Source organism: Trachurus trachurus (assembly GCF_905171665.1).
Source record: "Trachurus trachurus genome assembly, chromosome: 22".
Lineage (NCBI taxonomy): Eukaryota > Metazoa > Chordata > Actinopteri > Carangiformes > Carangidae > Trachurus > Trachurus trachurus.
In genome coordinates this window covers 21168133-21191776 of record NC_139907.1, presented here as the reverse complement: position 1 = coordinate 21191776, position 23644 = coordinate 21168133, and the positions used below count along the sequence as shown (strand labels likewise).

Sequence of the window (23644 nt, the reverse complement as noted above, 5' to 3'; positions counted from 1 at the left end):
TTACAAGAGCTGTGGAGATTGAAGATTAAAACCCGACCCACGACAGTTATCACAACTCATGAACCTGACCAAAGAAACAAAACAACAAAACATTTTGGCTATACGACATGTAAACTTCCAGAACGATTCACAGGGGAAAAAAGAAACCACAACAAACACAACAATAAGTTACATAAAATAATTAGAATAAATAAATAAATAAACATATGATGAAAAATATTGCAACAATCTTCAATAATAATAATAATTATAAAATATGTGCCAGCATTCAAAATTAAAACAATCTAAAAGTTGACTTTTTCTTCTTTTTTTAAGGCAGTTATACAGCGGGATTTGGATGTGTATGTAGGCTATGTCGGACTAGGCTTATTTGTATACTAAAGGCATTTGTGGTTCTACTAAACAGGGAATGCTTCAGTCACTCTTTTTTTTCTCCTCCACCAGGACAAAGTTGACAAGTTCAGTCACTCACTACCTAGCGTAAAGCTACAGTGATGGAGCAATCACAGGTCGGTGAAGTCAAAAGGCTTTGATGGGCAGAGGATTTCTGAGAATTTGAAGACATTTCTTAGGTCTAGAAGCTATCATTGAGCACATGTGCTGTCCTAGAAAAATACCCTTTAACAGTCAAACTAACGCTTTGTATTCTTTTTTTTTTCTTGATAAACTAATTTGAGAAAGAAAATCTCAAAATAGGCCTATATGTAATTCAAATATAGAGAGAAGCATTCAACAATCACTGATTGGCATGGAAAAAGACACCTCATTAAACACCACTGAAACATCAAACCGCCCTGCCTTTCATTGGCCTAAAGTTATGGCAGTGAGCATCACGGACTCTTTTTTTTTAACCCCAAAGCCACTCTTTTGTTTCTCCTTTTTTTTCTCTTTAAATCTCCCCCACCCTTCATCAAAGGCACAAGTTTAGTGTTGTCTCTAGCAGGCGGGGCGCACCGGCATTTGGAGCAGGATCACCTGCCTGTTCTCCGAGGGGTGGCACTTGTTTATGTGCCTGGTGAGGCCCGGCGAGCTGTACAGAGTGGCGGGGCAGTATTTGCACGGGTAAATCTGGGAGGAGTGCATGAGGCGCAGGTGTCGCTCCTGGCCGGCCCTGCTGGTGAAACTCTCCCCGCACACCGGGCACAGCAGGCAGTCCACCGGGCTCAGATTGAGGGGGCTTTGGTTTGAGGCTTCTTCTGAGGACGAGGAGGAGGACGAGGAGGAGGAGGAGGAGGAGGATGAGGAGGAGGGGGGTGCAGTGGAGGAGGAGGAGGATGGCACCGGTGTCTGCTCTGCAGCGCGGTCGCTGGTTTGAAACCCATGCTCCTCCAGCACTTTCTTTTGCAAGGCCTGGTGTCCCATGATGTGTTTTCTTAGGTATGCCTGTCGCTTAAACCTCTTCCCGCAGTACTGGCAGTCGTATGAGCCATCTTCAGAGCCCGACTCGGACAGACCTGGACTCGGGGTGTCTCTGTCACTCATGTCTTTGGCTTCCTCGGAGACAGACTTGACACCTAGCGGTGGCATTTTGGCCATTTCAGGTTTGATGCCCTGTGCGGGTGGCATCGCAGGTGCGCCGGTGGTCCGGGGTTTGTGCCAGCGGCGGTGAGAGGCGAGGTTGGCCGGGCAGCTGAACATCTTGTCGCACTCGGGACACCGGTACTCGACTCTGACAATGCGGGAGCACTTGTGCTGAGCCAGAGAGAAGGGATCCGCGTACGCCTCCTTGCACAGCTGACACACAAACTCCCCCAAAGGCTTGTTCCCCCCGGCGGACTGCGCCCTCGGCTTCATCTCCACCGGCCCCTCTTTGATTTTTAGACCGAGCACGGGAGAAGTCGTCATCTCGTCTTCAAAGTTGAGTTTTCTAATGGCTTTGGGTTTTTTGGAGGCGGGTTTAGATTTGCGCTCTGTGCCGTCAGCTGCAGGTCTCTTGGTGCCGACCCGGTTGCTCGGTGCCGGGAGGCTGCTGGTGGTGCCGCTGCGGCTGCTGTTGCTGGTACCGATTTTCAGGTCGACCGGGGCGTACAGGAGATGGTCCAGGCCGGAGAGGGAGGCAGGTGTCGGGAATGACTCGGCAGAAATAGGCGAGCCTAGATTGAAACTTCGCTCAAAATATCCCCTGTCGTGCTCCTTGCTGATGGGCCGGGTGGGGCTGTAGAGGGCTTGGCACACCGCCTCTGGGTTGCCGAACTGTGCCGGCTTTTCCAGTCTTGGTACCGGCGCGTCAGCTGCTGTGAAATCCGGCGATGCTGCGGCGCGGTCCGGACTGGACGCCACCGACATCGGCGGGGAGGGGTCCCTGTAAGTCGGCAAGGCAGCTGAGGTGGGTAGCTCCAGGAGGTCATCTTCGTCTGACCGAGTCCGGTAGGAAACATGTGCAGATTTCTTGTTTCGTTTTACCAGGAATCCTTTGGGCATCTTGGCGAGTGACAGCGGAAAGGCACTTCGGGAAGGTGGGTGAAGTCTTGAGTATCCAGGTTTGTTAGAAATATGGCAACACTAGAAGCTTGTGGGACTTTATCTCCCCAGTATATTGATCCTTCTGTTGCTGAAATGTTTTCGTCTCCAAGGCATAGCTCCACTCTTTTTATGCCGGAATGATGCTATTGTTCTCGCCCCCCCTGTTGCAGCATCCCCGACCAATCGGAGGAAACCTAGACCCCAGTGGATTTGATTGTGGGAGGGCTCAGAGCCTGGGTTTGGTGGATTTCGTTGGAGGATGTGCAGATAGCTTAGCAGATGTACTGGCGGTTTATTACATTAATGTGTGCGCTCAGCCCCTCCCCGACAGAGGCACACGCCGGGACCCTCCTCTTTTTACGGTCTGATGGGCCCCTATACAAATGCACACGTGCCACGGCTTTGTGGCTCTCCTCTGGGGGCCCCAGAGCTGCCAAAAGGAAATGTCCATCACTGCCACAACCATCACAATTTAGAATTAAGACGGGGATGAGACAGGCATGGTTAAATACAAACCAGCTCGGTTTGCTTCATTTTCAGCTATGATGTTGTTTAAAGAGACGCCCTCACCTCGCGGAGCTGACTGGAAAACCACATCTTCTCTCCACACCGTTTTACCTCCGCGCGCCTCACAGCTGTTTAATTTTCTATCCGTGCGCCAGCTTCTTTTACGCACGGTCTTTACGCACATTACCCAGGTCTAACAGCAAACTATATAACCCCGTTTTTATAGACCTTTGTTTTATTATGTCTTAAATAAACACCATAGAGGGAGTGTTTCTTTATTTTAGGGCACGTGTCTGTCTCGGTAGTTTAACTCGACATATAAATCAGACATCTCGCTGCATACATAAGTAATAAGAAGGCCCTCTGGTCTTTGTGCACAATGGCCACGTCTGCCCGTGCTTGGATATCCCTGTCTTTTTTTTTTTTTTTCGTTTGAAAGGCAAATTGACCTCTTAACTGTGAAACGGGACTCACGGCCAATCTGGCCCACAGCTAGGCGCGTGCTGGGCGGAATCAGTGCTCCAGACAAAGAAGGCCGCATCCGAGGCTGGTGTTGCAAAATGCTGCACAAACCTCTAAAAGCCGCTGCTGTTGATGCTGGTTACAGCCTGGGACCCCTGTTTGTACAAATATGTGGAAGCTGCTTTCAGGACATTGATTGTTGAATGTGGGTTTAAACTGAATAAAATACAGCACATGCTTCAGGATTTACTGTCTGCACTGAGCTGGATCAAACTGTTAAACAAATAAAGAGTTTTTTGTGATTTGGTGCATCTTAATAAATTCTTCAAACAAAACGGAGTGTCAGAGCCCTCCTGCAGCTCTGCAGCCTCTTGTCTGCCGAACAAAGACAACTTTTCCTTCTGTACCAGCTCCCCTATGGTTTCTATGCATACTTCACACATTGTGTATTTGTCTGCTTTTTTTTCGTTGTAAAGGCTAAATGTAGGCTGCAGTGCGCCACTTGGCAGAGAGCGCATTCTTTTCCTTTCAGTCCGCAGACCAGGGAGGAATTAATCTCCATCGTCGTACATTGTTCCCCTCATTTGCATAAAGCTGCAGTATGACCAAGTCAAATAATTACACAATCGGAGCTGAGCCGCAGGCCTGCGCCCTCCTTTCATTAGGCCTCTGTGTCCCGGTGCCTTCTCACCTGCCTCAAAAAACACACCGTTATTTTGGCTGCAGAGGGTTAAATGACGCATTTATTTCAACTTATAAAAAAAACTAGTTTTAACTCAGAAAATAAAGTTTTAGATTGTGGTTAAAAGGGTTCAAACTATTGTTTAACTTATTACTTTACTTCAGTTAAGTTTAAGTCCTTCTCTCTGAAGTGAATGTTTCTGTTCAGTTTTATCTCCTCTTAATCGCAGCATTATGTTTTTCGTGCTTTGTTTTCCAGCCTAACCCGACAGGTGAAACTAGATCAGGTCTATATAAACGCAGCCTGACCTCTGACTGCACCGTGTTTACCTCCTGCGCTCTGTTACTTGTTGTTCTTTCAGCCTCTGCCTCGCATCTATTAGTCGTGGTTTGTTGCGAGTACAAGCTTTGATGGCATTTTAACGAGTTCCTCTTTCCCCCGTGATCATTTCAGAGGGGCGCGTGGGCCGATGTGCTGGCCTTGGCCACACCGACGCATGCGCGTGTTTGCTCAGTGGCGCGTGCTGCCCTGCGCCGACGGGAAGCATAGGCGCCTAATTAGCATACAGCTGCTGCTGCTTTAATGCAGGCTCAACTAACATCCTCCAAAACCTTATCACATAGGCCTATATGATTTAAAATGTTCTTCTCATTTGTTTGATCACAAGACTGTGCTGCTTAAGTACAACTCATAAAGAAAACAAAGTTGAAATTATGAGAATAAGTTATATTTTATACAATGAAGTGATGTCAAATTATATTTACAGTGGGTCTGTGTGTCCACATTGTAGTAATTAACCACTTTTAAATAATACTTTAAACTGATGGTTTATTAGTAAATTGTATAATGTATAGAGGTTTTAGATGTTTTAGGTGGTGTAAAACATTTCTGAGTTTGTGGCCTCAGAGCCTCACAGCCCAGATCTTACTTCATTGCACCACCTACAGGATGAAGGATTAATGGTGAGGACACACAGAAAGTTTTCCTGCATCATTGCACCCAGACACCTTTACATGAATCTCACAGTGCTGTTCCTGTCAATCATTAACCATGGTTACTGACGGAGCTTTAAGCTTATTTCATTACACCTTCTTCTCACCGTACATGTATAGAAACCTCCTGTACCTCTCACATGAATGATTGGCTCCGTGTGCTGTGCCAAACCTGAGCCAATTTAAAAGTAGAATAGGACACCACTGTAATTGGTGCTCACTACATGACCACTTTCAATGGATTGTCAATCAGTTATAGTAATTGATTAGCTGAGGTCCTATTCTAGCTGGTTGTAATGTGATAGAGGGCTCTTTCAGCACCATGGAGAGAGCCAGTGTGAGACCCAGATTTAGTCAGGCCGGCTGTGGACACGGCATAGCTTCGACTTCAGCTTTTGTCCCTGAGACTGAGAGCAGGCAGGCACCAACAAGAGAACAATGACACAGTAGAACAACAGTGCCAGAGTTTGATGAATTGGTGTTCAAATAATTGGTTTTTAAATGCAGTTGTGAATGGACTCCTGCGAAACACATTCAAACTGTTACAACACAGGGAAGCAATTCTAATCAGCGTTCAATTCTCTTCTATGTTCTTAATTGATCTACCGGTTTGTTAGCCTGTCTCACGTCTAAATTAATTGGGCATTTGCTGGTCACATTTTTTTGTGTATTTTCTGGAGTTAAGTATGTATATATACAGATAGCCTACAACATTTACATAATACATTCTGTTTGGTTTTGTACAACAACTCACTTGAAGTCCTGTTGCTCTTTGTCAACTCATTTTTACAAGCCATGGATATTCTTTTGATTCAATTTCTTGACCTTTCCAAAAGGAAGAAACGTTTCTCTGTAGGTAGAAGCGCAACTTTATCAGACACTAGACACAAGAGTTTCTGTTATAACTTGTGGTTTTAGAGGGAAAAAAACAGTAAGGGCTCTAAAGAGTAAGACATTTTTTAAAAAGTTAAATTGGCTAACAGGAAGTTCATTAAAGGTTCAGCTGTTGAGCCCTAAAAGCACTTAGATATTAATTTTTCCCATGAATTAATTCATTTTTCATTTCATGGACTTTTCTGTTGGTACAGGTGCATTCAGTAAGTAGCCTACTTATGTTTGACCTGGACCTGAAGTGAACTGAGTTTTAGAAAAGTTAAAAAAAGAAGAAGAAAAAAAAGTGATATCTTCAATGCTAGCAAAAAAAAAAAAGATTCTTCAAGGTGAAATCTTTAAGACTCTTTCACCAGAGTCAACTTTGTGCCACCATATGGGTCAAGTATAACCAATTGCTACTGGCTGGTTTCTGGCTGAAGACCTGGAAAATCACCTGCAGGCTATCTTGGGGAAGTCAACATGTGCAGCTGTGAGACAGCAGCCAAACTGCACCTGTGAAGAGCAACAATAGTAAAAGGTTTGCTGCAAGCTTCTGGAAAAAGAAGTCAGACTGTAGTACCAGCAAGATCAATGGGGACATTGGCTGTTTGGCCATGAGAGCAACATAGAGGTCACTGTCTAGACTCTAAAGTGTACTTTAGAAGGATGCCCACGAGACCAGGTTACTGTGAAAAGCCCTGTAAAGTGGTATAGCTCTGAGCTTTGGACTAATGGACCTTGGTGTTGACAGGGAATGTCCCTGATGTTATCTGTACTTTTGACAGTGATGCTGATGACTCTGCGAGGACAAGGGAAGATGTTTCTGGTATTTTATGTTATTTCTTTAAACCGAGTAGATGAGTGGATATATAAGGACTATATGCCAGTTGTATGGGATTATGATCAGAGTATGAAAACGCAATATCAACAATTGAAAAGGGTTTCTTATGAGATCACGGAAACCAACCCGACCCTTTTCTTGGTCGTATCAGATATTGTGTGTGCAGAGACGTATGAACAAAGGCTTCAAAGGGACAACAGCAGATTTTCTTTTCTTGTAAAGAGCCTCTTATTAAAAGAGGCCTTCCTACATATCAGGCATATCAGTTGCTGGAGCCCCAGGGGCGTGTTTAGCTCTAATTTACTCATCAAAAGCATCAGAGTGTCTCTCAATAATCTCCACAGTCCATTGGTTGTTTGGGGTGGAGTCCCCTGTCAGAAAGCATGCCCTGGAATGTTAAACACTAATTCACCTCTGAGCTGCCGAGGTGGATAAAGTGATTGTTCTATCTGGGAGCTGATTAAAACAGGCTCCGGCCTGTTTTTCCCCTCTGCGCTCACCTCTGACGTCCATCACATTCATTTCTGTATTCATGAGTGGATGAGAAAGCGCAGGCAGAGCGACTGCCGTATTACAGATAATAAGGCCAGCGGGCACCACATTCGCTGCCACAGGTTTCCCCCTGCCCCAGCTCATTCAATTACTTCACAAGAGTTCTCTGAGGCACAGCTGCACTATGGGGGTGAAGGGGAGTAAATTGAGGTACATTCATGTAGACACATGCACGCGCGCACACGCACACACCTCACATTTACAAAGAGGTAGAAGAGGCATGCACACATACACACACTCTCTCTCCCTCTCTCACTGCAGCAAGAGCAGCCAGCATATAAAGGATCTTACTGACAAGCATTAGTCAGTGCATTTCTCACACAAGTAGACAACAAAAAAGGTCCGTCCTCTGTTCCTCACTGGCTCTATGAAGATTGTAATGATAGTGGTAATGACTCCATGTAAGAAAAATGAAATCAGGGCCATTGCTCATGGACTCCATATATGAGGTCACCATTATCTTGATGAAATTGTAGACAGCAGCTGTATCATCAATGGGAATGAAAGATGGACTCTGGCAGACCTAATGGGCCATATCCTTTATCTATTGACATATGGAGTGACACACTGGTCATTTTTCTCATAGTGTTTAAACTGTTAGTCAGCTTATCTCACTTTATACCAGATGCCGTGGACACATGTTACAATCTCTTTTACATACATAAATCCTGTTTCTTGACCTGATATTCACAATGTCACAGTTTGAATTATAGATCTGTCCACTGAGTGTCACAGCTGCCAGTCTCTCCAAAGAAGACTGGTTGCTGTCCATGGTACTAAACTTGTGCCCTTGAGTTTACAGTGGTTTCAGGCTCTATTAAACACACGGGGCCAGTGGGAAATAAAAGCTGGTGCCCAGTTCCCTTTAAGTACCTGAAATAACAAGAGTCAACCTACTGAACATTCACAGTTTTTCAGATTAGTGATAATGTACTCTTCAAATAAATGTGTTTTAACATGATGTTGATCCCTTTTTATTTTGACAGCGTTAATAGTTCTTTGCTTTAAAAAGGAAAATAATAGTTCTCTACTTTGGGAAATACAATCATCATGATTTCCTGCCAAGATTTAGAGAAGAAGATTACAAATAGCAGTGATTCAGCTGAGCTGAAATGACTGGAAATGTGAAAACAGCTAGCCTGCTTCTTTTGAAAGGTAAAGATATAGGCTACCCCTATCAGCACCTCTAAAGATACTTAGCACATTACATCTCATTTATTAAAACACTACTGTGGTTTTATCGGAAAAGAATGTAGGAAGCTAATTGAGAAATTGTTTGGTAAATTGTACGTTTTGCTTCTTCTTCTTTTTCTTTTTCTTTTTTTTTTTTTTTTTTTTTTCAGCGGTTGTTGGACAAAGCAAATGTAAACTGTGCTGTGCTAAACTAGGCTAACTAGCTGGAGCCTCCAACTCCACATTTAGCCTCAGTACAGGTGTAAGGATGCTATCAACTTCCTTATCATACATTGATAGCAAGCTATTTCTTTTCTATCCAGATTCCAATTTATTTGTGATAATATGCAACTCCAGACCAAGATCTTGTACTCCATAGAAAGGTATATAAATCAGATGATACAATCCTATAAAGCATTGGGAGTATTCAAGGCTCACCCATGTAAGTACACCCTTAACATATGCACATTAACAGACAAACCTTTTCTTGACCTTTGATTTTGGAATCCCACATTTTCCAAACAAAGAATTCCCAGAATTGGCACACTCTTCATTAGGTGGCATAATTTGCATTCTCTTATAATTGTGCTGCTTCCTTGATTATTAAATGATCACCCTAATTAGGGAGCATAATAGGGTTAATCAGACTCTGCTCATCACACTTATTATTATTCCTGCAAAAAACGAAGGAAAAAGATACAGTGCTTGATTAATTATATCAGCCTTTTCATCAGCTGGGCTACCATTCCCCCCTCTGAAATTAATATCATGTTGTAAATGGAAGGAAGGAGCTGGCCGGACACAGACAGATGAAAGATTTCACTCAAATTAATTAAGCGCTAATTATGCAGCAGGAGTTGGGAACAGTTTGCATAATGAGCTCTATCAAAAGAGATCAGTCACGGAGAGGGGCTGTAGAGTTTCTATACAGCCCTCAGATGATACACACACACCACTGTACTGGATGAAGAGGGCTAGCAGAGAAGTGGGAAGAGGGTTAAAGCACTTTGAGGCTTGAGTTGTGAGGTTGAGGAGTGTTTTGTTTGGTCTGTCAATACGATGTGAACCAGCAGCCTCCTCACTTGGCATGTTTGTGCCACAAATGTGGATAAATTCCATTCTCACTTAAAGATATTACATCTGTCCTGGGGCTGTGTGTGTCTCTTTTCCTTTTCTTTTTTTTCTTTCCTTTCGGCCTTAACATCAGATAATGAATTCCCTGCTCCAGGAAGAGGTAATAAGAACAGAATGTACCCTTAAATTCGAGCTAATCGCAAACAACCTGCAGCCACACTCCAGGGAGCTTTAAGACCCTAATCACCTCCCACTCCAATTCTTGTGGTGTTCAGTTATTGTTGATCAGGGAATATACTGTGACTATCTATTTAGACAATGGGAAAAGGGATTAAACAGACAGAAACTCTCTATGTCCTAATCGCCTGTTTAATCACAGCCACTGTGTAGTGTATGGAGTTGAGTTACTTGAACTGATTTGTGCCATAGCAGGAGCAATCATGCATAGGCTAATCAGAGTGCACAGCCCAGCACTGCCCTTCAAGGTCTCCGAGTGGAATTACAAAGACTATGATTAGTTAATCAAATGAAGAACCCGATGTCCTTTCTTTATTTGTGTATACACCTTATCTAAATGGAAATTGTATAGCTGAGGCACTTCTGGAAGGACACATCTACATGTGAATGGTCCTTCTTGAGTCCTTGGCAGTGAATAGAGAATAAGATCTTTCACTCCCAATCATCATGTTATGGCATTGTGGAGACTTTTATATGTCTGAATGATATTTGTTGTCAATGTTCATGTGAATGATGCAATCACTCAGTCTGTTGTGAAGTAAATCAGGAAGCACTAGACAACATCTCTTAAAACACAGATGACAACATATGGCAGAATGTCAAGATTTTGAGAGCAGAGAAGAAGGAACAGCAAACAGACGGCAGCACTGAGGCACACTGAGGGTTATTGAGAGGACATGTAGGTTTATACATATGACACCTTTAAACAGTTCAATATACCATTATAAAGTCTTAATGGGCTCGTTAGAATTTATTAGATTGATTATAACTTAATTGGTTGTATGTTTAAGCTGCATTAGCTGGATACACCCAGTTTTAATAACCTTGAGAAACATGATGTATGCAGCAGAAATGAGTAGCACATCCAGAGAATGTCCTATGTTAGCAAGCACCTGCAGTAGCCAAATTATTAGTCATACTTGTGAAGCTGTATTTGATGACTACACAACTTGTAGTTTATTTAAATCAAATTAACATTTAATGCTTTTACCTAACTGGCAGTTAGCGGTTAGTTAACGGTTAGCTGGTGAGACAGAAAGACACTGAACAGACATCTATCTGACACATCGAGCAGTAATTTGATTCAAGCATGTATCTATATTGAAATGCTTATGCTAATGAGACAGAAACAGTTGCAGTCAGTCAAAATTGGATTACACAGCCTATAGGCACAGCTCTGTGTTGCTCCTCTTAAGCTGCTAATAAACATGAACACGTTTTATTTTCTGTTATTGAACCTTTTTGTGGCAAAAGGTTTTTGGTTTATGATGATAAGCAGCACATTGATACAGGTGCCACAGAAGAGCAACCAGTTTAGTCTGAAGAACATTTTCTCCACATCACTAAAACACATGCTCTGAATCTAGATAGATTTAGATTTTATTATAAAGATTTTTTTTTTAGCATCAAAGCCAAACTTTTTCCACCACACGTCCTTCTGTCAGACATGCTGTTAGACATTGTGACTGTTGTTCCTAAAGAGAAAAGAATTTCCCTCCATTGCTTTGTGATAACTTCCTTCCAGAGGCGGCAGACTTGACCTGCTCACTCCCCTTAGAATCACCTCCATTATTTGTCAGTGACAGCAGCCCTTTGGAGGGCGGGGGCCTCCCTGAAAGGTACAGGGTCGTGGACGTCCCAATCCATCTCTGTCCGCCAAGAGATTGATTGTGATTTAGTGCGTGGGGCAGGAGATGGTGGGGTTCTTTTCTGATGAGCGATAGGTGGGAACCCTTTGACTCCCACCACATGGCAGGCAGAGGCAGCGCTGTGATGAGGGGTCAGAGGCAGCTGGTGGGGGTAACTGGGGTGGATCTGGGGGTTGGATGGAGGCAATGGGGGGGCTATATGGATCACAAGATAGAAGGTGTCAGAAATCCAGGACAAAGCCTCCCCAACCGACCGCCTGAGTCTATCACTTGCCCCATCCATCACCCGCCCAGCTTTGTGGTTAGCATAAAGGTGGCTAGCTAATCGTTTCATCATCAGGGGAATAATGGAGATTATGGTGAATACGCTGTAGCATACAAGAAGACTTTACAACGGATGAAACAAGTGTGTATTTCCCTGATTTAGACTAGTTTACAAAGTCTGTGTTTAAGGTTTAACTCTACACAGGCTGGGTGAAGTTTGTTTGAACACCAGTTAATGGTTACACGTGCACGGATGATGGAGCTGGCTGCAAGTTTAGAAATGATCAACTCCTCAGTTTTTAATTCTGAATGAAGTTACCATGACTCCTGAGGGATTTTCCTCATATCGTGCTCAGAGAAACAGAGGCGATATCTGCCCTGATTAGGAGACTAAAACTTGTCTAGTATGAAGAAGATATGCTTGATATCCTGTCAGCTGCTCTAATGTCCCAGTTCTCTTCAAAATATCACAAGATCCCAGACAGATATGCGTAATACACAATATCTGGGTGGAAATCTCAATACTCAGGAGCAAAGTTCAGCAAGACTGTTACTCCTATTCTTGACTGAGCTTTTTGTTTCCCAGTCCAGGTCGGATGCTAGGCACAAGCTGTCCTTGGAAAGATGTTAAGCTCAGCCTCAGCCTCGCTTCACTGGGCCATGCCAGCAGCTTCCCTCCGTAATCAACCAGAGAGGCTTCATTAGGAAATAATCTTATAATCAGAAAACAAACAATCGGTAATTTCATGTGGAAATATGATGTGTTATACCAGATTTTCTTCTTTAATGAGAGTTTTATCTGTTTTTTTTTATTGTATATCATATTGATTCTAGGATTCTTCATGATTTAGAAATTAATCCAAATTATTTTTTTTACAAGCACATCACTTAAAATTAGAGTATTCAGTTAAATTCAGTCATAATATTTCTAGGGCAGCAGTGAATGTAAGCCAATGTATTGTCAATCACAGGAAATTGTGTCAGCCAGGTGAATGTGTAGCCAGTAACCTGATCTGCTGTTGACAGAACAGGAACAGGTGCTCCAGCCAAACTAATCCATACATGCACGCTAGACACAGGTCGTCCATTAAGGCAGATTGATTCAAAGCTTTAAAAGACTACTCATCAACAATCCCAGGCCCGGCCTTACGTTTTCTGTTGCCATGATACCAAATTGCAGTAATTCAAGATGGCCTGCATTGGACAGAGAAAGGAATGTTCACTGTTTGCCCAGCTAATGCTGGAAACATTTTGTCACACAAGAGATAAGGAAATATTTCTGGAAATAACGTCCGAATTTTATAAAGCAAAAATTAAATGGCTGGCTGATTTGTTGTCTGAAATATCCAGGGTCCACTCAACAAGAAGATACTTGAGCTTTATTTGACCTTAGTTTTACTCAAAAATAAATAAATGAAAGAAAACAAACTAATAGAAAACTAAGTAGGCTATATTGTGAGGCTTATAGCAGTGGGCTGAATATGGAGGTATAGCTCATTGTTATCTGTTGCACAACCATCTCAGATAATAGTCAGATGTGGAAAAAAAGGCATAAACCAGAATTCACTTTGATTCAGTGTTATTACAAAACCTACTTCCATACGACCCCAAATGCCACATAAAGGTTTATAGGCAGAGGCCAGACATCTGCTGCGCTCTGATTGGTCAAGGAGCCAGCAGCAGCCTCACCTGTTATCCACAGCTCAGTGCATGGTAAACACCCCTCAGTCAGACCTGTGGAGAGAAGGAGCCCATCTGGTCAGCAGCATTAACAACCAGCTCTTTAACAATGGCTTCCGGGAAAAGGAGAAGGGCACAACAGGCTATATCAGCCAATAAAAACAGGCTATGCATGACATTTAGCGCCTGATGCGAGGCTTAGCAGTATACAGGTTACTTACTGTCCACACCAGCCCCTGGCAATAAAACAAAAGGCAATCTCACAGAGCGGGGGGGTGTAAAGCTGCCTGTTTCAGCTGCTGGTCTCATAATATGCGTGTAAAGGCGCCGGCAGAGCATAAAGTTGAAAACCATTAAGGGAATCATTTTCAGGGTGCTCTCACATAAACATCAAACAAGCAGACAGGCAATACCTTTAGTTATGCAAATACTATTAATCTCCCATTTTTAATAGTGTGAAAAGTGTCACTGCAACCAAGGTGAGAGGACAGTGGCAGCAGTGACAGCTCATTTTCTTTGGTGAGGAACGGCTTGTTTTTTTTAGAGGGATGTAAAAAAGTGAAAAATTCAGCAGAGGAGTGAGTGAGGATCATCAGTGGAGAGGACTATGAAGTGGTTATTTGACTAAACAGTGCCATCTAGTGTTCAATTGTCCACCCCAGAGAGCCTGGAGGGAGCAAAAGACTGATGGAAAAACTAATTTATATAACTAATTTATATCAAAATTGTAAAAATAAAAAAAATAAAATAAAAAAAAAGGTCTTCCAGTCATATGACAACAGGTTATGAACTGTTAATGTGTGTTGTGCACTTGAATTATTTAGTTAGGATCCTGTTCTTCAGGACGCTGCTGAAGAATAGCAGTAGCTACAGCACATCACACTTCTAAAAATGATCTCTAATAGGTCAGAAAACAGGGGTAACTCGGCCTTATTAAATATTTGATGGTCTCTATTTTTTTTTTTTACAATTGCCTCCATGCAAAAGCTGAAGACAAAGTCTCTAAATGAGATCCAGGGAATACAAAAGGGATGTGAAGACAGAAAGGTTCGGGGTGGAGTTTGAACAGCAAGCAATGGGCTCTCTACAGCTGCTGGCACTAATGAGGATAATTACCCCAGTAATAACATTAGCCTATCTGAGGGAATGGAGGGGAAGGACAAGTGGTTGTGTTTGTGTGTGTGGGTGGGTGGGTATGTGAGCGTGTGTGCGTGCAAGTGGTTGCTGTGCGTGTGTGTGTGCACGCGTGGCAGCACGCGTGCCTTTCCCTCTATCTCACTTGCAGTCTCTCCCTCATTCCCTGAATCTCAATATCTCTTTGTTAGCCCACAATAATTGTATTTGGGCCTCATATCCGCCATATCAGATTCGAGTTTGTACAAGGTAATTAGCAGAGGAAGGGAAGCCTCCACACCAGGAGGACAAATGCCCCCATGACATCATTCTGGCTCCACTCAGGAGGGGTAGCTCCCCCTCCCCTCTCCCTCTCTCCTTCCTCCTCTTCATCTTTCTTGTCATTCAGCTGTCAAACAGGGGAATAGGGGCAGAAATGTAGAGGCAAGTGAAAGTTGATGACATTGAAAAGGAGAAGGGTTGGGATTAAGAAGATAAAGAAATGAAGAGACGAAGGAGAGATAAAGGAGAGAAAGGGGTGGAAAGTGATTTGAGATGAGATGGAGGGCTGTGTTTTCACCACAGGCCTGTAATCTCCAATCAGCTTTTACTAACAGACAGCGGGGGAAAGTTCCTCTGCGTTAATGCATCTCGCCATTCAGAAGGAGCCGGTGTATCCAGCTGGGAGTCGGGGGATGAGGGGAGGATTAACTGGCACTCAGGTGGAGAGAGATGAAGAGAATCAGATGGAGACCCTGTGGATGGTCACACCCTCTCTCGCTGCTGCCATAACCTTTTTTTCTGAGTGAATGAATACACTACAACTTGTGTACCTTGTGATTTATGGCCATGTAGGCAATTTGTAATTAGCATTATTGTGTTTTTGGAGATATGCACATACACATTTGTACACTTTGTAACAGCTTTAAATGGGCACGTCTGTGTTAGAAGATTTAGTTAATTATGATCACAAGTTACAAAAACACTAAACGGCAAATAACAGGTATGATTTATTTGTGAGCCATGATACATTTAAAAGGTAATTATAAGCAGTGTAATGCTGAAGTAGTTATTCATCTTACAACTGAGCAGAGATCTGTTGTGAATTTCAAACATCAGGCTCTTAAATTAAAAACATGTTAGCTGATCTGTTGTGTTTCTCCAAGGCTATTTTTTCCAGAGTAGCCTGCTCTTATAAAAAAAAAATATTTAAATTAATGCCAGGTAATCTCCAGACGCCAGCTGTCCATCACTACTGCCTTCCACCGAATGATCAAAGTATTCCTCCTCCTTCTCCTTCTTCTCCTCCTCCACATGGCCCTTCATCATCTTCCCTGCTGGAGAGTAGATAAGAAATGTTTTTTCAAAATAATGAGTTTACTGTGCTACTGAGCTGTTATACCACAATGATCAACAGTCCGCTGAGTGACTCACCTTGTCTCAACACTGTGAGCTGTGCAGATGCAGATGTCTCTCCCAAAGCATTTTGGGAGATGCATGAATAGACCCCTGCATCGGAGATGTGTAGTCCCTCTATCTGCAGCCATGTAGACACAGTGTAGCGCTGGGGGCCTCCACGAGCCTGGAAGACAATGGGAATTCATCTTTACAATTGATACATCCTTATTTATATGTAAGAAATGTGTTGTTGAGACTTTTGTCAGCAGCATCAGTGGTAGAAAGCAATTTAGAAAAATAAATCATGACTCTAATAAAATCATTACTCACACACTGGGACCAGTAGTGAGTCCCTTGTTTCAGTGTTTTAATGGAACAGACAATAAAAAAAATTGTTATAGCCAATTGAGTGTATGACTGTTTATGAGTGAATGAAGAGCACAATACTGTGTGGGTGTTAAAAAGAAAAACATTTTGTTTCATTTTATTTGTGAATACACTCCTGGTGAATTAGAACTGTTCTTTAGGGGAGAAGTGAAGAAAATATATGATTGATGGCCACCATTAAAAACAGAAGAATCAAAGCAGCAGAAGGTGAGATGTCTTAATGTCTCCTTCAGATATTAGAAACCTCACTCCAGAGCATTATAACAGCGTAGTGTCACTCATTACAATCTATGTGTGTAAAATCTGTGGCAGGTCCTCTTCAAGTAACACTTCAAGACACTGCAGGTAACAGTTGAACATACGCATGCATGCTTAATGAAAAGTTCAGTGATGCAATGCAACCTCAGTTATTTTCAGACCTGGACAGAGATGTGAGGATCATCCCCTGGCAGGAAGTTGTCATTCCCCTTCTTCTTCCAGTTCAGGTTTGGAAGAGGGAAGGCTGAGACCTCGCAGCCAAACACAATGTCATTCCCTGTGTAGTTTGACAGGTTTCTGGGACCTTGAAGGATACGGGGAGCTGTGGCAAAAAGGAAAGGAGCACCCCAAAGTTCAAAAGTAGGACCCTTTAAAGTTGTCCCCTACCAAGAAAACTATACACATGCACTGAAATCTTAACAGCTATCAAGTTTCCTGGACTGACAACATATGAAAGAAAAGAGTGCAGTAACCAGAGTAGCAGGGTCCTCTCCCAGTGAGCTTCAGGGATGTGTTTCCCCGGCTGGAAGCCTCTCTCAGCTGGCAAACATTTGGGTAAGTCCACCCATCTGAACCACACACAAATCCCTTATCCTGGCACACACACGTAGGCTCTGGTTCAGCCCTGTGTTCCCTTTTTGGTATTTTCCTCTGGCAGACCAGGCCCTCTCCACAGTGACCGTAGAACTTCTGAGCCCCGTCCAGGTCACACAGCTGCCCCTCCACGTTAGCACACTGCTCACAGCACCCACAGTCGTCCTGCACCCTGCCTGCGGGGCAAACATCAGGCAACAGCGGGCAGAGGTGATAGTTGCACTCCTTGCAGCCCTCACCCTCTTCCCACAGCCGGAGCCACCCGCGGTGCTGAGGTGGCAGCCCGAGAGAAGCCTGGAGCCATACGATCACATACATACAGACAAATAAGCAGAGATGTCCCATGCTGCTGCCCTGCATCAGCACACAAAGTCTGAGGCAAATCCTGAAGTAACAACTTGGAGGCACGCAGCTGACCCAAAGTGAAACAGTGAAATTGTAACAACCTGAAGTGAATTCATAAGATAGATGTCAGTCCTGGTTTCTGGTCTCTATCAGATAGTCACATGGTTTTCCTCCTCTGAGTTTTAAATGTTTCCTTGTGCCCCTTCTTTTCTGTCCTCTTCTGAATAGTTGGACTGTTTTTTTTTTTTTTGTTGTTATTATTATTACCATGTACCCCTGCTGAATTATTTTGCCATGTTGTTTTCCTCCTTGAGATTTTCTCATCAGCTCCAAATCCTTTCTAACAAAGAGGCAGCATTTGCAGTGAATGGAGGGAGCAAATATCATCTCTCAGGTACATCCGACTCTTCTCGTTTTTCTTTCCTTCCAACCCTGCTGCCTTTCTTCATGTGCCAGTGTCTCTGGGGAGGGCAGAACTGGCAAACGGACTTCAGAAATGGCACAGGATATAAAAGAATCCTGTTCAGTCTGCAGTCTTCTGTGTTGCAGAAAACAACAGCAGTCCATGTGAACATAGTGATCCTAATACAGATTTGACATGCAATTATCATGCATGGATCTGAATTTAGAAGAAAGATGAGCTGTGTTGTAGAGGGTCACTAGAGGGTGCTGTGAAATTCCTGCAGGTTTGGGCACATATTTTGATGATTTCATAATAATTTGTGGGTGTTATGGAAGCAAAAGTATTTGCATGGAATGAAAATATGGAGTGTGGGACGGAAAACTATGAACTGTAAATGAAGACAAACCACAATACATTTGACATCAATTAGGGGGTTATTATGTCATTTTCATAATTAGGAGAAAAACAAAACAGTAATTGTGACTGTGCATGTGGGGTTACTCCTACTTATCCCCATTACGCCGGCTGGCACATAGGGCAGCAATGAAGTCCCTCCATTTCTGTCTGTCTTTGGCCATATTCTCGATGGTTCCCCAGCTCTGGTGGTGCTGTTGGAGTTCCTTCTTTATGGTCCTACACCATGTCATTTTAGGCCTCCCTTTTTTCATTTTGCCTTCTGGGATCCAATGTAAAGCGGCATAGCGTTGGTGTCCATCCTGAGGACACGGCCAATCCAGGACCATCTTCGTCTAATGATTATTCTGTAGCTACATGTTATCTTGTTGGGTATTGAGAAATGTATTGTTTGAGTTGGGTGGATTAAAAATGTCCCTTGAAAACATGATTAAATCATAAATAAATAAATAAAAAAATTGTTTTTTTTTTAAAAGCCCATCCTTCCTCTTCAACATTCACTTCAGTCTACATGTCATGTAAGAGAGTTGTGTGAGTGAGTTCATGGTGTCAGAATGATCTGCCTTCCTCGACTTATTTAGGTAACGTGGCACTTCTTTGCCATGGTGTGTCAGACTGCGCCCAGAGGTGGATGCTCGGCACAACAATCACTTCACTGTGTGATTGGCCAAAGGCGTGGCTGTGTAAAAGTGCCCCTCGACGTCATGGCATGTGAGCCGACACGTAGTACTGCACGGGCTTTACAGTAGCGTGAAGCTAGCCACAAGGCACATTGTGCATCCGGTGTGCGCTTCAGAATAAAAGCTTAAAACAAGTATCGCGCCAAGATCAACACTTGTTTATCAGTAACTGTGGATATCGCACGCGGTGTCATACGAGCCACTGATTATCAATAAAAAAATAAACTAAAAAGGAAACTTGAATTTGATGTGTGGCGCAAAGGAAACGTCGCTGTCAGTTTTATTTTAAAAGAACACGCACAGGAAGCAGCGCGTCAATTAATCACTTAACCCCATTCCACGTTTTACAGGAAGTAAAGAGATGTCCAAGGTAAAGAGGAGAAGCCAAACTAAGTGAACTGACTGGAAAAGACCATCACACACTCTCCTCACACACCTTTCCTCCAAGTCCTCTACCGGAACCGACAGTTTACAGCCTTACCGGGGAATTTAGTGAGTATCTCTAACAGACATCCTCAATTACACTCTGCGATGTAGTGTTGTTTTGACAGTGTGTGTCAGGGAGGTCGCAGCTACATTTTCATAGTCTCAGAGTTAGGTTTAGTCTTTCTTAGAGCTGACAAATATTTCGTGGGTATATGTAATGTAATGACAGTAGCTAATGTTTGTGGGCTTTTGACAAGCTAAAGTTGCACTTAGTTTCTAGTGTGTGGTCTGTCCTAGCACAGAATAAATAGTGCAATGGAATAAAATGAAAAGATGTTGTCTTGATATGTATTAGTTACTGATTAGTGGTTTTGAATGAAATGAAATTGATATACATCCTTTATGCATTGCACAAGTCAATTTGAGCTGATTTACGGAGTGTGCTCTGTCAAGATAAGAAGCTATAACAATAAGGTGCCTATTGACAGGCACGCTGATTGTTTTACGAGAATGGACAAGTCAAGGGTTGAGTCAACCTCTTTGATGTTTGATAAGATGGGTGCGTCACATCTGTTCACCGAGCTTAAAGTTTCATTTGTTGCCAAAGGAATACCTGGTAGCCTATGCTAGGTTTGCCCAAAGGCATAGGCTACCCGAAAAGGCAACAGCAGGATAGTAGCCTAGTATAAAGGATAATATACTGTGTTTTACCTGACAGGTACAGAGAATGGCAGAGAAGGTGTTGGTCACCGGTGGAGCAGGCTACATTGGGAGTCACTGTGTGGTGGAGCTCATTGAAGCTGGCTTCCAGCCCGTTGTAGTAGATGACTTCAGTAACGCTGTCAGAGGTAAGTTCCTAGTCTACAAGTCCTCTCAACGTCATAAACTTGGCCATTAGGTTTGTTTATATCGTGTAATTAAACTGGTGTGTGTCTGTGTGCGTGTGTGTGTGTGTGTGTGCCCGCACTACATCCTGTTGTTAACCAAGGAGAAGGGGATGTGCCAGAAAGCATACGAAGGATAGAAAGTTTCCTCGACACCAGCATCGAGTTTCATGAACTAGACCTTCTGGACCGGCCTGGCTTGGAAAAACTCTTCAAAAAGGTCAGAAAGTGAAAACAGCTGACTGATGAATACAACTACTCGGTTTCTTGCTCAGTCAGATTATTGATTTTTCAAGCAACAGTGAAAATATTTGCTCATTGGTTTTGTTTAAAAAGCAGCTGAAACATAACGTTCAAGCTGCTGTTCTGTTGCTGCCTAAACCCAGATGTTCTGACTTCGACATGGTCACAAAAAAATCACCACACACATCAGTAAAACACAAAGACTGTGCTGTGATTTTGGCCATAGTGGGGAAAAAAACATTCAGAGAGAAAGTTAGAATATTTTGGGGTTTTCACATAATCCTTTTTAAATATTCCTCTAGTGACCCAACTAAAAAGAAACTCAGTTCTTTTTGTGTTTTTGCATTGAGATATTAATCCACACATCCATCTGTCCAAATTTTGGATTATGGGTGGCTCCTGCTATATTAACTTTTTCTACATTTATGTATCAATTGGTTCAATAAGTAAAATTAATAAGATAATTTAGTAATATTATACGCTTTGTGTGTGCCCATAGCTCAGCTTTAATCCATAGGTAAATAAGGTGAAGTGAACAGTGCAGGCTGGAGATGCCCAAATAGAACCTGTTTCTGCCAATTTACTAGAGAGAGCAATGAGCAGTGAGGGAACTACAACCTTGTCACGTGGCGCATTCAGCTGAGCAGTGGTTGAATTAGTTTCAGTCAGTCACACAGACATTCAGCTAAATTGTAATAAGATTTATTTTTCCCATAAATCATCACTGAGATTAAAGTTATTAAATTGATGCTGGTGGACTTTGTTTTAACAATCAGGGCATTTGGAAAAAAGCAATTGACTTGACAATAACATAATTCCATGAATTTACTGTGGCTGCCAAAGAATGTCCCCGATGGTCAGAAATACATAGCGTGAGGTAATGTTTTCATATTTGCATAATCATCATAGACAGTCCTTCCACACTGCCCACATCCATCACTCACAGGTTTTTAATCTGTGCTCCAGCATACTTTCAGTGCCGTGATGCACTTTGCTGGTCTGAAGGCCGTCGGCGAGTCAGTGGAGCAGCCGTTGCGGTACTACAGAGTCAACCTCACCGCCTCCATGAACCTGCTCGAGGTCAGTTTCCGTTTGCACTTTTGTCATCTGATCCGTCGCCATCTGTTCTCCAGAAATCTGGACTTCAGTCTTCACGTCAGACTTCACTCCGAGCCGATCATTAGTGGCACTAATCATCCTTAACGTTTGCTGAGTGCATGAGCGTGTGTCCTTTTGATACTAAGTCGGCTGATTTCTAACATTGCACCCTTCTTAACTTTCAGTGTGTGGTGCTTAACTGTTTTTGCCAACCGTAGCATTTTTGCTTACTCCTAAAGTCGTATGTGTGTGTGTTTGTGTGCGTGCTGTAGACTGCTATACTCACTGGCCGCTGATTGTACCGTGTTTGCCGTGTTTGTGTGCATCTGCATGTGTCCCAGGTGATGCAGGCTCACAGGGTGCACAATCTGGTCTTCAGCAGCTCCGCCACAGTGTATGGAGACCCCCAGCACCTGCCAATTGATGAGCAGCACCCTATTGGAGGCTGCACCAACCCCTACGGCAAGACCAAGTACTTCATCGAGGAGATGATCAAGGACCATTGTAAAGCAGAGAAGGTATGGATTAGGAAGTAGAAAGGCATTCACAGACACACACAATTTTACATTATGAAAAGTGTGTCATTGCTGCTTGTGTGTGAGCAGGACTGGAATGCAGTGCTGCTTCGTTATTTCAACCCAATCGGAGCTCATTCCACTGGCCTGATAGGAGAGGACCCTCAGGGTATCCCCAACAACCTGCTGCCATATGTTGCCCAGGTAGGTCAACTCTCTGCCAAATACACTGCCACATCAGAGAGACTAGTTAGATTGGCTGGATCATTTCAATTCATTTATTTGCCGACATCATCTCCCTCATAGGTTGCCGTTGGAAGAAGAAAGTGCCTCAGTGTATTTGGCAACGACTACGACACAGTGGATGGAACAGGTAAGGAAGGAGGCCTTTTATCTGCAGTGCATGTATTTAATTTGGGATTTGAAATATTATTTTGGGCAGAGGGCTCTTGATAATATGTGAAGTAGTAAGTGTCACTCGTTCATTAAGATTCAGCATCATGTAGGCTAATTGTCATCATGTCTTTCTCTCTTTCAAGGTGTGAGAGATTATATTCACGTCGTAGACCTGGCAAAGGGACACATCGCAGCTCTAAGACGGCTGAAGGACAACTGCGGGTGCAAGGTATATTTTTTTTTTAAAGAAAAAGAGCATTTGAAAGCTGTTTCTTCCTCTGTGTGTGTGCATTTGCGCATCATTGTGTCTTTATTTGTAGGCCTATAACCTCGGAACTGGAAAGGGTTACTCTGTGCTCCAGATGGTGAAAGCCATGGAGAAGGCATCAGGGAGAGAGGTGAGTGAAACCACTCATAGGTCAATTTGGGGATTTTGTGTTGTACAGTCTCTTTGGGTTTCCTTTAATGTCCATTTATTTTGTTAATGAAACCCTTGGCTGATGTGTTCTCTCTATAGATCTCATACAAGATTGCCCCTCGGAGGGGCGGAGACGTTGCATCCTGTTACGCTGACCCTAGTCTGGCTGAGAAGGAGCTCGGCTGGAAGGCTAAATTTGACCTGGAAAGAATGTGTAAATACATTTTTTATTTCATCATTTGATTACATTTCATGATTCAGTTAAAAAAATATTTTATTGTATTGATTTTTTCAGTTAAAATATTCTCCCATAATGTCCTGATGTTTTCTTGTTTGTTTGTTTTTACCTCTTTCCACACAGGTGAGGATCTGTGGCGCTGGCAGTCCATGAACCCCACAGGATTTACCAACGGCACAGCGTCTTGATACAACTGCAACCTTTAATTTAAAAAAAAAAAAGTCTAATCAAGTCCTCCTCTAAATCACCGGGCCAAAGCAAACCAATAACTTCCTCATTTTTTCATACATAAACATATGAACAGACCTCAAAAGTGTCTTCATGTTTTGTCTGGATTCATTTCCTAACTATGTTCTTTTGCTCAAATCATTGTGTACAAATGTCT

At 43.0% G+C, this 23644-nt stretch overlaps 3 protein-coding genes across 5 annotated transcripts; 1 reads left to right on the top strand and 2 right to left on the bottom strand.

Moving 5' to 3' along the window:
- Positions 1-936: 936 nt before the first annotated feature.
- insm1b (insulinoma-associated 1b) lies at positions 937-2421 on the bottom strand (the record flags this gene model as incomplete). Its single annotated transcript, XM_083997732.1, has 1 exon — positions 937-2421. One exon carries the CDS (start codon positions 2419-2421, stop codon positions 937-939), a length of 1485 nt encoding a protein of 494 aa, XP_083853858.1.
- Positions 2422-14836: 12415 nt separating this feature from the next.
- LOC311005254 (kazal-type serine protease inhibitor domain-containing protein 1-like) lies at positions 14837-17517 on the bottom strand (the record flags this gene model as incomplete). Its single annotated transcript, XM_083997610.1, has 5 exons — positions 14837-14971; positions 15784-15896; positions 15997-16144; positions 16767-16927; positions 17079-17517. The coding sequence occupies 5 exons, from the start codon at positions 17515-17517 to the stop codon at positions 14837-14839; spliced, it is 996 nt and encodes a 331-aa protein (XP_083853736.1).
- Positions 17518-19414: 1897 nt separating this feature from the next.
- Positions 19415-23626, top strand: gale (UDP-galactose-4-epimerase). 3 transcript variants are annotated; one of them, XM_083997983.1, is made up of 11 exons: positions 19415-19533; positions 20186-20315; positions 20459-20571; positions 21561-21674; positions 22034-22210; positions 22298-22411; positions 22514-22580; positions 22747-22832; positions 22924-23001; positions 23121-23235; positions 23383-23626. In XM_083997983.1, exons 2-11 carry the CDS (start codon positions 20195-20197, stop codon positions 23445-23447), a joined length of 1050 nt encoding a protein of 349 aa, XP_083854109.1. In that variant the 5' UTR covers positions 19415-19533; positions 20186-20194; the 3' UTR covers positions 23448-23626. The 3 variants fall into 3 exon arrangements, with proteins under 3 accessions (XP_083854109.1, XP_083854107.1, XP_083854108.1); XM_083997981.1 differs by having other exon boundaries at positions 20456-20571; XM_083997982.1 differs by having other exon boundaries at positions 19425-19533; positions 20192-20315; positions 20456-20571.
- The last annotated feature ends 18 nt before the right edge of the window (positions 23627-23644 follow it).